At 36.3% G+C, this 12,371-nt stretch overlaps 1 protein-coding gene across 14 annotated transcripts in view; it reads right to left on the bottom strand.

Moving 5' to 3' along the window:
• The window catches only part of ppp1r12a (protein phosphatase 1, regulatory subunit 12A), an 81,278-nt gene that overhangs the window by 19,716 nt on the left and 49,191 nt on the right, over positions 1–12,371 (bottom strand). For 6 of the 14 annotated variants that reach the window (XM_088647262.1, XM_088647264.1, XM_088647259.1 and 3 more), the window contains exons 4-13: positions 9,905–10,064; positions 9,054–9,198; positions 8,722–8,796; positions 8,381–8,469; positions 7,285–7,442; positions 6,731–6,855; positions 4,446–4,553; positions 3,370–3,591; positions 1,615–1,709; positions 134–250 (exon numbers count right to left, since the gene is read on the bottom strand). In XM_088647262.1, the coding sequence (XP_088503388.1) occupies positions 134–250; positions 1,615–1,709; positions 3,370–3,591; positions 4,446–4,553; positions 6,731–6,855; positions 7,285–7,442; positions 8,381–8,469; positions 8,722–8,796; positions 9,054–9,198; positions 9,905–10,064 (1,294 nt within the window). The remainder of the gene's footprint in view (positions 1–133; positions 251–1,614; positions 1,710–3,369; positions 3,592–4,445; positions 4,554–6,730; positions 6,856–7,284; positions 7,443–8,380; positions 8,470–8,721; positions 8,797–9,053; positions 9,199–9,904; positions 10,065–12,371) is intronic. The other 8 variants (XM_088647263.1, XM_088647272.1, XM_088647268.1 and 5 more) reach the window with 4 other exon arrangements.

Genomic DNA, 12,371 nt, shown 5'->3' with positions numbered 1-12,371 from the left:
ACTTATGGGACAGCATTAAAAGTGTACGATTGGAGAGCAAATAAAAATAAGTATGACAATACATACACAAGGGATTTTTACAATTTGCATATTCACATGTATGGCTTTGTGTTATTAAATATGAAAAGCAAACCTTCGCTGATAGCTTGGTGTTTTGTTCTGGGAAGTAGTTCCTTCATTGTTCTTCAGATCATCATCCCACCTTCTCCTTGTATAAGACCCACTACGCACCAGACTAGCAGCAGAATCCCTGTGAATCACACACTACAATAGGATCGAAGGTGCTGCAAACATGACCGCAGTCTCATATCTGAGATGATACTCGAAACCATTCTCATTTAATTTAGAATTTTTACCTTTGAAGGTTTACCAAAACGATTTTTTCTAGTTAAAAAAAGCTTCCTTTAGATAATCCTAAGAAAAAGTAAACGATTCTACAATTTAGTCAAAGAGTACCTTAGTATGGCAAAACCAAGGAATCTATCAAGTACATAAGATATAACAAGTGGCTCTATTTTGGGCAGACTGTAGATGAAGTTGATATGCATATTTCCCCAATAATCTGTGTACTCTCAAGCCATCCACCTGCATTCACCCACACTGGCTACTGTAGTGTAAGAATCCAATGCAACTCTTGCCGACAGCACTGCAGGTGCACAGGTGCCAGTAATCCATAGCAGTAATCCATGACTGACTTGTCAACACAAAGCCCTGCAGCCCCGACAGTACTTCCCTACACTGCTGCAGAGCAAATCCTAGTCACAGTCAGCGAGTAACATAGCCCAAACAAACTGGCAATATCCTGGATTTTTGGGCTTAACCTCTACGACGAGCAGTCTAACTGGTTTCCATAATTATATGCAGTCATGTGTCTTTGTATGGATTTTAATAAAAGGGCCTTGCTGCATGCGGGGCTGTTCTACATTTGTAATGACTTCAAAGAAAACTGATTAAAATACACCCCTTTATCTATGGGCAGGGGACTCAAACCCTTGTTCCGGACTGCTTCAGTCCAGCAGGTTTTATAGGTTAGGAACCAAAGGCCTGGAACAAGTTAACTAGTCAATTAAACAGGATGTGTTCATTTAAGCAATTCAAAGATCATTTGGAGCAAAATGATCAGAACAGTCTTTTCTTCACTGAAACAATATTTGTGTAACTGAACAATGGATTAAACAAATGCCCCTAATCTTTAACACGATTAAACAAGTGATTTGTGCTTTAGAGTGACCAATAAGAATAACTGTATTGGAGTTCCCCGGGATCAGGGATGGGGACCTACAGGCATACTTACAGATGCACAGTAACAGAAAATGCATTCTGCTTGTAAGCAGAGGACTTTAAATCTCTTTCATAGTTGGATACACTTCATTACCTTTTACAATTAAATATTTCCACAATGTTCCGAAAGGACAAATAGTTATTCTTTAGGAATTTGATTTATATGATTAAATTTGAAAAATTATTTTTGAAAGAATATCTTAAAGATACCACAAAAAGACAGAAGCAAGTGAACTGCTGCTTAAGCTAAAACATGCAAGATGCATTTGAGCTCAATGTGTGGCATCTCACAAAATCACACATTTTTAAACACTAATATAAACTGTTTTTCACCTGTTTTCCTTTTCATCAATGTCTGATGTACTGGCAAGTCTTCTAGACGGTATTGTTGGTGCAACATACGCAAGTCGGGCTCCTTTGTCTTTTTCCTGTAGAAAAAAAATAAATTGTTGCAAACCTAAAACAAGCCATACCTGAAATTCTTACATCGGTGCCGACAACCCTGATGAGATGCACGTGGCTTCTACATTTATCTACATGTTCTTGTAGAAACTGCAAATATAGACGTCATTTCACTTATAAAATACAAGTATAAGTCAAAGACTTTAAAGAGGAACTGGAACGCCAATTTTATTTTTTGGGATCAGAAAGAACTGGCATTGCTGAGTGCATTGCAAACCACAATACAAGTAAAATGTATACAGTAATATTCAAAATCACCAATTTATGTAACAAAATAGAAAAACTATCCCAGAACCTTATTCTGCAATTCAGAACGAGGCAACAAAACGCTGAAGCAGTCTTATTACACTGTAAACAAGATGGCTTGTGAATACAGCTCTTTTAATCTAATAGAAATATTGCTCTCAACTTTGAGATGGTTAAGCAGACAAATACAACATACTTGTTAACTGCATACAGATCACGCTGGAACATTTCTGTGGTGAAATGACCGTTGTCCAACCTGTTCTTATTTGCTTGTACATCACATTAGTCAGTACAGCAACTAGTGAGCAGGAAGGGCCACTGCACATCACAATTTGCATGAACTCTTGTTCTCGCCCACGGAGAGACCAGCAATTTTTGCCACCGTGGCATCTATTCAGTACTTCACAAAGTTCACTATTTTGTGCTTAAATCTGACTTTTTTTAATTTTGCAATAACATCAATTAACTTAGGTACCAAGACTTAATAACTGCTCTGAGAAATGGTAAGTGCAGTTCCCCTTTGATATGTTACTTTTCTAGTACAGTGGTCGCAAAGATCTGACCTTTACGTATCCGACAGCCAATCACCATAGTGTACAGTATATATTGTACACTATGCGTGCGCATGCATAATTTTGCCCAATCCGATTTTGCTCTGTTTTTCCGTGTGTTATGTACTGCCATTGACATAGCTTTGCTTGCTGATTTAGTGCTTGGGACTATTTTTCTTACTGTATTTTCCCTTAATATAATTTTATGACAATAAAGATGAAGATGGCGATGCTGGGTCTGCACTGGTACTAGACAAATCTGAAGGAAATCGGGCACAGCGAAGGTGTCAAGGCTCTCAAAGCAGCACTAGCTTACGTTGAACAACAAGAGGAGGCAACTGCTGTCATGTTACCAAGACGCTGGCGAGACCTTGCTGCACGGAAGAGAAGCACATCTGGGAAACAGATTCCAATCACTCATTTTTTAAAATACCCAACAATAGTTCTGTACTATGTTATTTTAGCATTACAGTAGATTAATAAACCAGATTTCATACTTATACTCCACTTCCAATAATCTATGATTTGTCTACTCAGTGTCCTCATTATTCAACATTTTCAATTATCCAACACTATCAGTCCCGTTTAGGTCGGATAATCGCAACTGTACTTGGAATGAAAGGAAGTGAAAGTACATTAAGATTTCTAAGTGGAGCACTTTCTGTGCTCTAGGGAGCATCTGATTGCCCTTATACCCTATTCCCTATGAATGGGCTCTGGACTGTCATGTATCTTACCAGGAGAAAAACAGCTTACTGAGATTAGACGGGAGGATCAATACTTAAAATAAAGCATGAGAAAACAAATAGTCAGCTCTGTGGCATCTGACCTTTTCTTTGTCTTTGTTGTCCAAAGTTGAAGACAGCCTTGGACTTGAGGCAGAGCGCATGACCCCAGTGGTGTCCTTCTCTTTCTGTGGCTCCTTAGCAGCAGTGATCTCCGCCAGAGCTCCATAGCTGCCAGTCTTCCGCAGACCCAGTCTCCAGGAGGAGGGCGACTCATCCTTCCGTTCCTCTTCCTTGGGAGAGACTTTACCAGGAGGTGGAGCAAACTGGGAGGCAGAAATTAATGTTAAGTCTTTTTTCTCACACTGCAAGAGTAGCCGTTTTAAAACCAGAGCAAGTTACCCAATGAATTTTAGTTCTGATGCAAAAACTTTTATGAGGTTAACCTAATAAATAAAATGAGCTACGTATTTAGATAACACAACAATACTTCCTTTGACATCAGGAAGTGTCAACTTTCCTTCAGGTGTTTTCACACTGGGGGGTAAAAAGGTGAGGGTAGTCTCCAGGTCAAGAGCCATGCCAGGGGAAGGAATGGGAATGTTAAATCAAAGCAACCTTTTTAACATTGATTTTTGTTGTTAAAATGTCAAAAGGAATAGGACTGAAAACCAGCAAAAGCTCTAAACAAGGGTTTTCAATCAAATACATCAACAGCCAATTATAATTATTCTCAGTTGCCTCTTAACACAAATATGTTTTACATCACTTAAAAGCAAATTATTTTTATGCCCCCCAACATACTCCATAGCACTCTAGGATTTAGAGATAGAAAAGCTTTTCAATATCCAACCACCACCATTGACATTTACAAGTACAAATCTTACTGATGTAGACTATTTCTTTCTTTGACCTACTGGACAAAAAGCTGCTTTTTCAATTGATACTTTCGCCTGGTATTTAGCAAACAGTTTGTTGAGAAAAAAAAGGAAAATGAAAAACAATGTTCAAAGGCCAAACACTAACAAGCACTAACAGGCGTTCAGTTTATGTCAGGTTTTGAAATACTGGAAAAAAACGAACATGCAGACAGAGGTGAAAGTGACAACATGCTATTGCCGGTTAAGTTTTTCTTGTTAACTGCAAATCGGTAAAAATCTAGTGCACACCAATGCCTCACCATAGCTTTTTTGGGCACAAGAGAAATGCCAGTTTTGCGCAAGCCCTGACGCCATAATGCAGGATCGCATGGCTCCGCCACAGGCAAGAGAGGAGCAATAAAATCAAACTAAATCCAACCAAGACAAGATGTGTAATGAGAAGATAGTCATAAAAGCAGCAACAGCATATAGAGAACGCAGATCAGGGAAAAGAGTACTGAAGTAGTGTCAGTTAGCCACAGCTGATGAGGACTTTCAAAACAATTCTACATTCTGTTCCTTAAATAATTGGCCGAAAACTTTACAGTGGGTCTGCTTTTGCTGAATCATGCAACAGTCATGGCTGATTGCAAAGATGTTACTAATACTGCATCTTAGCTACAAATGTTTATCCCATTTTTGTCCTGTAGGGAGCAGCAGTGTAAGAACAATGGAAATTGCAGCTTTTTAAATCTCATCCCTCCAATAATAAACAGATATCAGTGAGTTCATTTTTCTGCATATTCTAGATGTCTTTATATTTGTTTCTAGGTTTTGCATAAATTGTCACAAAGAACTGATGTCAGCTGCAAACACTGCTACTGACAAAAATACGTAAGAAATTTACAGATGTATGTTGTCTTAATCCTTATTTACTTAGCTGATGATAATCTGAATAAGGAAAATGTCTAAAAATGCTGAGGGCATAAGGATTAAACCTCAAATGAAGTTTTATCATTTTAAGTGATTTGAATTCTAACTTGGAAAATAGAAAATCAACAGTTATCTAAGTTTTTAATAAAGTACTTGGCAAATTTCACTAAATTGGACTAACACTGTAAAACCAACAAAAATCAAGCAGCACAGGCTAACGTATTAAAGATGTTTTCAAATGATAAAAATCAAAGTGATGATGAATTATTTTGCCAACTCAAATGCTTACTAATCAGCAGAAAAACAAAATCATTCTCAACACTGTTTATGTAACTAATGTACTATTAAGACAAGTTCCCCTTTTCAAGGAGTGTTGGCACAACACAAAGTATAAAGATGGAACTAAATACTGTTCAGTTAGAAATAATGTTTAACACCCTTATTCAAAGATGTCCATAAACTGTGATCACAATCTCAGATTTAAGCTTTCACCTGAAAAGCAGCATCTCCCAAACTTTTACATGTACAAGTATCACTTGACTTACAGAAGGCATATATTATTATAAATAGATATGGAAATGTGATGTAATGAGGAATGATGTTTCCTCATTCATTTAATATTAAATTTCTGCACTTTGAGTGGAATTTTCAGCACTCATTATGCATTATGTAAAACTGTTCTGTCTAAGCACAATAATTAATATGTCAACTAAATGTTCACCTTGCACTTACTAATTTACAATATTCACATTTACATCTAATGCATGAACTACGTATTGCCTCAGCCTGAACAACTCCTGTATTGTTCCAAATGCATTAAAATGTAGATGGGGTTGAAAACTTTAAATAAAAGCTGGCACTTCTGTTGAAAACTGGCCATGTCATTTCTGTATTTCGTTTGCATGGGCAATGTCATAGAAGATTAACAAGTAGTGGTTAATTCCATACTCAAAAGTAAAAAAAAAACAGCTGGAGAGCCTACAATTATCAAAGGAACAAAAGCAGGAATATAAGGCTAAGGTGTGGGGTAAGGACAAAATAAAATGTGAGAATGGGTAGGGGAAGGTGTCTAATTCTCATTTTATTGTCTATCTCACCACTTGCCTGACAAAGTATCCCTCAACCCTCCCACTCCCAAAGAAAGCTCCACAGTCAAAATGTTAATTTATTTTCCTATTTCTTTGTATGCTTCAGTGTGGAATTAACCTCTACTGATGACATTTCTCATGCACAATCTTACATCCCCCTTTAGTTTCTATTGCATGAGATTGTCTTTTGAATGAGATTTCAACATTTGTGCCACTTAAAACACTAGAAAATATGTGGAAAAAGTACTATTCTAATATTTTTCCTTAATGTAAATTAAGAGTTTGAAGTTCAATATCTTTACACATGAAGCAATTTGCTTTAACTGTGCAAAAGCTATTGTGCATTTTAGCTAAATAAACGCTACACTACATAAATATTTTGCAGCTATCTTATGAAATAGATTACAACACAGTGGAAGAACCCAAGAGTATCGTGGAAAAGAAATATTGCAGGAGCTTAGAGAGTTTTAGCCACTCACTGAACTGCCATTGCTGAAATTAAGAAACAATGACATGAAGAGACGTCAATTTAATTTTAACAAGGGGAACAAATGCATAAAACAAAGATCTAAACTTTGCCATACCTTCTTGATAGGAGAAGAAGGAGTCACCTGGTTTGTAGGTATTGTTGGGGACGATACCGTCACGCTGGTTGGCTGTGTTACGGTACTGTTTGTGTTATTTACAGGTGCAGAGGTTTTGCTCTTGTCTGCAATGGGAGAAGTTAATAAAATAAACAATTTGATTAATTTCACCAGAGATCTTAAGTATCCTTAAGGACCATCAGCTTAAAGCTGGACAATTATTTTTCCCGTTATCCTTTTAACCTTTTTATTTCGGTGCAGGTACTACACTACATATGTATCAGAACCTTTAAACCTTAAAAAAATTGAGAACATGCATTTTTAGCTGTTATATCACAATACATTAGCTGGTATACCATTACCATAACCCCAACCATTTTTTAAAAGCTTTAGATTTAGTATAAATTTACAAGTAAATGATCAGCCTGTACATTAAAGCAATAGTACTGCCTGCTATAGGATGTACACAGGAGTGTGAGAGCTATATCACGTACTAACTCAGATTTGCTGCATCCAGCTAGAACTACTGGACAGACGTGAAAACAAGGTGCTACCTGCTTCCGTTTCAGACTCTGAATCTTCCTCCTCTTCCTCCTCACTGGAGCAACTGGACTCATCCTTCTTTCCTTCCTCCTCTTCATCTGCCTTCTCCTGTTCTAAGGACTCAATGCGGGGCACACACGTCTCCTGCTCGTTCAGGAGAGTCTCTTTGCTGGGGCACAGGAATTGGTTGATAGTTTGAGCCATTCCCCAACAGTCACAAAATAAAAGCATCCTAACATCAGCGTTAATGAACTCTCCTCTACTGTACCTCTGTCATCTAACATGGCTAAAAATGGAAGCTTCTGTTGTGGAATACTTTCAGAGACACTAATTCTGGCTCAGGAAATTCCAATACACAAATAAAGATAAAGGATTTGCTGTTAAAATAAACCCTGAAAAATCTCATTTTTTCATATCACTTGAAATATTCCGATCCCCATAAATTAAGAGCCATCTTTTCAATGACATCCATGAGCATGAGCATGCAACTGAAGTTCCAGGTACAGAGGTTTATACAGGATGCTGAAATAGGAGTGAAGATCAATTTTAACTGGGTAATGCAGGAAGCCATTTACAGATGAAGGCCTATATGTAAACAGAGTTTACATATTGAAACATTTTGTTCAGCTTGTTCAAGACTTAATTTGGTTATAAAAACAGACTGGCATTTGGGTTCAGAATCACTAATCAATTTAAAGGTTACATGGGCCATAGAATCAACACCTACAAAAAAATGTTTAAAAAAAGAAAATGTTTACTCTGAGGAAAAGCAACAAAAGAACTGGGAAAACCTTGTTCGACAACATACATACAATTAAAATAAAGTATTATACATTTAAGAGTAATATTAAGGTAATTTGCAGTGAAAGATTAACAAATGTTCTCTGATTAGATAGACCAGTTGATAAATACATTATTGTACTGTATTAAATGGCAACATAGCAGAATATAAAATATGCAGGAAAGTTTAAAATCTTAACTTTACCAAAGACAAGAGTGGTACTTGCTCTTCATAAAAATATTTAAGGACAATTTGGATCTTAGAAACAAAAATTGCTTCCTCCTCAGCAATGTAATACTAACCTAGTACCTATAACTGCTACTTACTTCTTTAGTGGTTTAATTGGCCGGTTGTTGTCCATTGTTGTTGTCGTCTCAATCAATGGGGACTTCTTATCTCGCTTCTCACTCAAAAGCTGCCAAAACGTAAATATGGAGGCAAATCAGCAGCCAATTTATAGGTAAGGATAAACCCCAGTTCAAGCAAGGGCATGACATGCATTTTGCCAGAAGCTCATAAGCAAGCAAAAACTTACATTTTAGTGCAATATCCAGTCATATGTTTACAAATACTTGGAAAAAGTTCATGCTATCAAATTCCATTCTTGGTAACAGTAAATGTAGCTTATCCAAACACAGGATGTAAAGGCTCGTCACAGATAACTTACCATATTTTGCTTCTTTTGTAATTCTTCTAAATAACCAAGGACATCTTCATCTGCTACATCAAAGGCTGTTTGACCCTGAAATATTAGAACATTGCTGTGAATAATGTCTTGTGTTAAAGATGTACACCTGACGAAATTACAGCCTAATCTTTAAGAATTGAGAGTGCAAAGCAGTATAACTGACAAAAATTCAGGAAAAATAGCTTTCACACAAAAATGTTTTTCACAAAAATAGCTTTCATTTCACGATTAAAATATTTCTTTACACTTAAGCACAGTTAAATACAGTATTCTGAAGACCAACACTAAAAATAAAAAGCTAAAATGCATACCACTTTGTTGACGATGTCCATATCACATAAATGTTCTACTAGAACACGACAGGCTTCCTCTTTACCCCAGTGGGCAGCAGCATGGAGTGGAGTCCAGCCATCATAGTCTTTAATATTTACATCATACCCTGCCTGGATTAAAAGCCTAAAATAGAGAGAATATTTTATGTTAGCACCTGACATTTAAAAGAAAAAAAAAGTGTTCATTGACTTCCTTGTAATCTAATGTTAATATTTGTTTAACCTGTCAGAACAGCTTGTTGTCCATTACTAGAAGTCATTAATCATGGCTGTAAGGAAAATGATCCGGGCTTGAGCTGGCTTTTGAACCCATCTTATACAATACTGTGTGCAAACATTCCCACAATCACAGAGCTTGAAAATAAAGGCATGAAAATGAATCGGTGACAAAACAGAAGATCAACACTGTAATAAGGATCTTGTTTCTACTGGCAGATAAAATAATGAGGACTATAATGTTCAATTGCATTCATAAACATATTACACCACATTCAGCTCTTAAATATAGAGATGGTGAATTACAATATCTTGGCTTTATACCCAGTAACAGATGGAAAAGGAGGCCAGCTTCTCTTTTGCCGACAGCCTGCTGTGTCTCATGTGGCTTTACAGCAGTCGGCAGCACAAACAAAATGTGCAGCTTGTAAAAGCAAGTTGCTTTGCACAGTCACTCACAATGACTCAATATATGCTTTTCATAAGGTACGCTTCCTTGCCTATAAAGACTGGGATATAATGGTTACAATCAAATGTAAGAACGGAGATGGTCGGGGGGGAGAGAGAATTAAATGGCAATGTGAAATGAATTCAAACAGTAGGGCTGAACTTACTTTAAAACCTCGGTATAACCTTTAGCAGCAGCAACATGCAGTGCTGTACCCCCAGATTTGGCATGCCGGACATCATTGATCTGGCCGCTATTTAACCACTGCCGTGCATCACGTAGCATAATCCTCTCCTCCTCCTTCCGAGCTGCTTCAATGTCAACACCTAGAAGTCAAGAATAAACCATTTATACTATTATCTCTTTTTTCTTTTATGTTTTTGATGTAGTGGAATAATAAAGCCTGAAGCAATTAGTGACAAAGTTACACCAACACCCTTCCCCCCCCAAGTATTAGGTATTTGCACACTTTCAAGATCCCCAAAAGGGAAAATCTGATAAGACTGCTTATGTGCTGAGGGTCACATACTAAACAAGTACTATGATTTAAAATGACAGATTCAATGCCCTGTTCTTCGAATTCTTGAAGACAGAAAACAAAACAAACTTAAAACATTATAGGATTTGGTTTAAATTCAGTATAGACAATGTATTATTAGCACAAACAATTCAAGCTATAAATCTTTTGTAAAAGAGCAATGATGTAATCAGATTTAACATTACACATTTCTAAAGATTTAGAGCTTACAAAATCTTAACAAAAAATGAAAAAGAATTACATGTTAAAAAGCACTCATTCACTTGTACACATTCACTTTTGAGAAACCCTTTTCCATACCAAAATTAGTAAAATGTAATATAGAGCTGCATCTCATTGAATGGAAATTAGAATTTGTATGGCTTTAACAAAGAAATTAAAAATGTATCTCAGTTTCTGTATCTATTTTTGTTCGCAGATAACTTTACCACAGTATCCAAAATGTTGCTTTAACAGTAGAAGTACCTAACCAGGATTAAACTGTGATATGGAAAGACTCAAACAATTCTTTACTGAGGGAGATACAGTGCCCTTTTTTAGTATTCCCTAGAATAATTAACTCGTTAAGAATTGAGACGTGAAATTCATAGCAACATACATGCTTAATAAAAGACAAAAAAAAATATTTGAAAAATATTTTAGTACATTTAAAAACACTGTCACACCAGCACCCAGGTCAACTCCTGTTTCCATTTTATGAATATATTTTCGGAACAACAATATGAATCTAACTCTTTGGCAACAGTCTCTGAGCATACACTGATATTATGCCTAATTTATACACCGATTACTTTCTAAATGTAATTTAGTATACTAGCCCTGAATTGCCAGACAACCACACTTACGAAGTTATACATATTCTCTAGGGAAATTTTCCCACACCCAATCCTTAGGATACCATTTAACTTAAATCAATCATTTTAAAGATGGTGAACCCCTAATAAATACATTGAGTTGTCTTAGGCTATAAAGGATATGTCTATTTAGTTTGTGTGCAAATTTAAAACTAAAAATAAAATGATTTAGCACTCCGAACAAAAACCAAACTCAAAGGGTGTAATAAACTCTTTTTACACCAGAGGGAGATATAGACTCATTTAATGACTTTGGATTTCTTTTACTGTCAGTATAGTTCCATCGACAATACATAGCACTGTCCAGGTCTGGAATCGCAAAAAGGTTGGAATACACATTGATTTGAGGAGGAACCAGTCACACCTAGGAGACAGCTTTAATATTCTATTTTTCCTGCTTAAAACAAACATTTTAGTAATCCAAGGACCACAGTGAGAAAACAACTTTAGTTTTCAGTCCCAGTTATTCTATATATATTTTTTGCAAACACACATTACACCTTAAACCGTTTCTGAAATGACAAAATACTATTTAAATAAACCTCTGATGGCTTAATGTTGTGGAGTATTACTGCTACTAAAACATACCGTTTTGTGGGACACTCTACTGGGTTTAATGTTCTGTGACAGGATAAGGCATTACATAATAAAGATGTTTTTCACTTCTGTACATACAGGCAGATGAGTTCCCTACACCTTAAAATTAATAACTTCCTTTGGACAGATGACCACTGGAGAAACCACAAGGAGAAACTTGCTTAAATTATCTGCTTTGACCAAGCAGTTACTCAAAACATTACAACTCTGCCACAGTATAGTCATTGAACATTAAGTCCAATGCTGATATGCAGCTTTATACTGGGAAGTGCCCAGAAAATTTACTTTTTTTTTAAGCTAAGGAAGAAATTCTCGATTTTCCCCTAAGTAATTGAAAAACTTTCAAGATGCAACTCTAGTAAAGAGGCCATGGATGCACATGAAAACATTGTTCACTTTAAATGTTTTAGAGTTTAGCTTGCTTCTATGAGCAGAGAGCTAGATATTTTCATCAGACCAGAGCTCAATACTTTGATAAAGCAGCTTGTAATTCACACCAGTAATAATCTTAGTTTACCTGATGAAAAAGTCATTCCTGTTTCTTAATTTTGTTTTTAACTCCATTAAAGCCCATTTAAAAATTTGTGCCAAGCTTGATGCGAATCTTAATGCCAAACCCAGCTGCTTCTAAATGCTAGCGTGAA

This window comes from Lepisosteus platostomus, chromosome 9 (assembly GCF_059453375.1).
Source record: "Lepisosteus platostomus isolate fLepPlt1 chromosome 9, fLepPlt1.hap1, whole genome shotgun sequence".
Lineage (NCBI taxonomy): Eukaryota > Metazoa > Chordata > Actinopteri > Semionotiformes > Lepisosteidae > Lepisosteus > Lepisosteus platostomus.
This window is presented reverse-complemented; position numbering and strand designations above follow the sequence as displayed.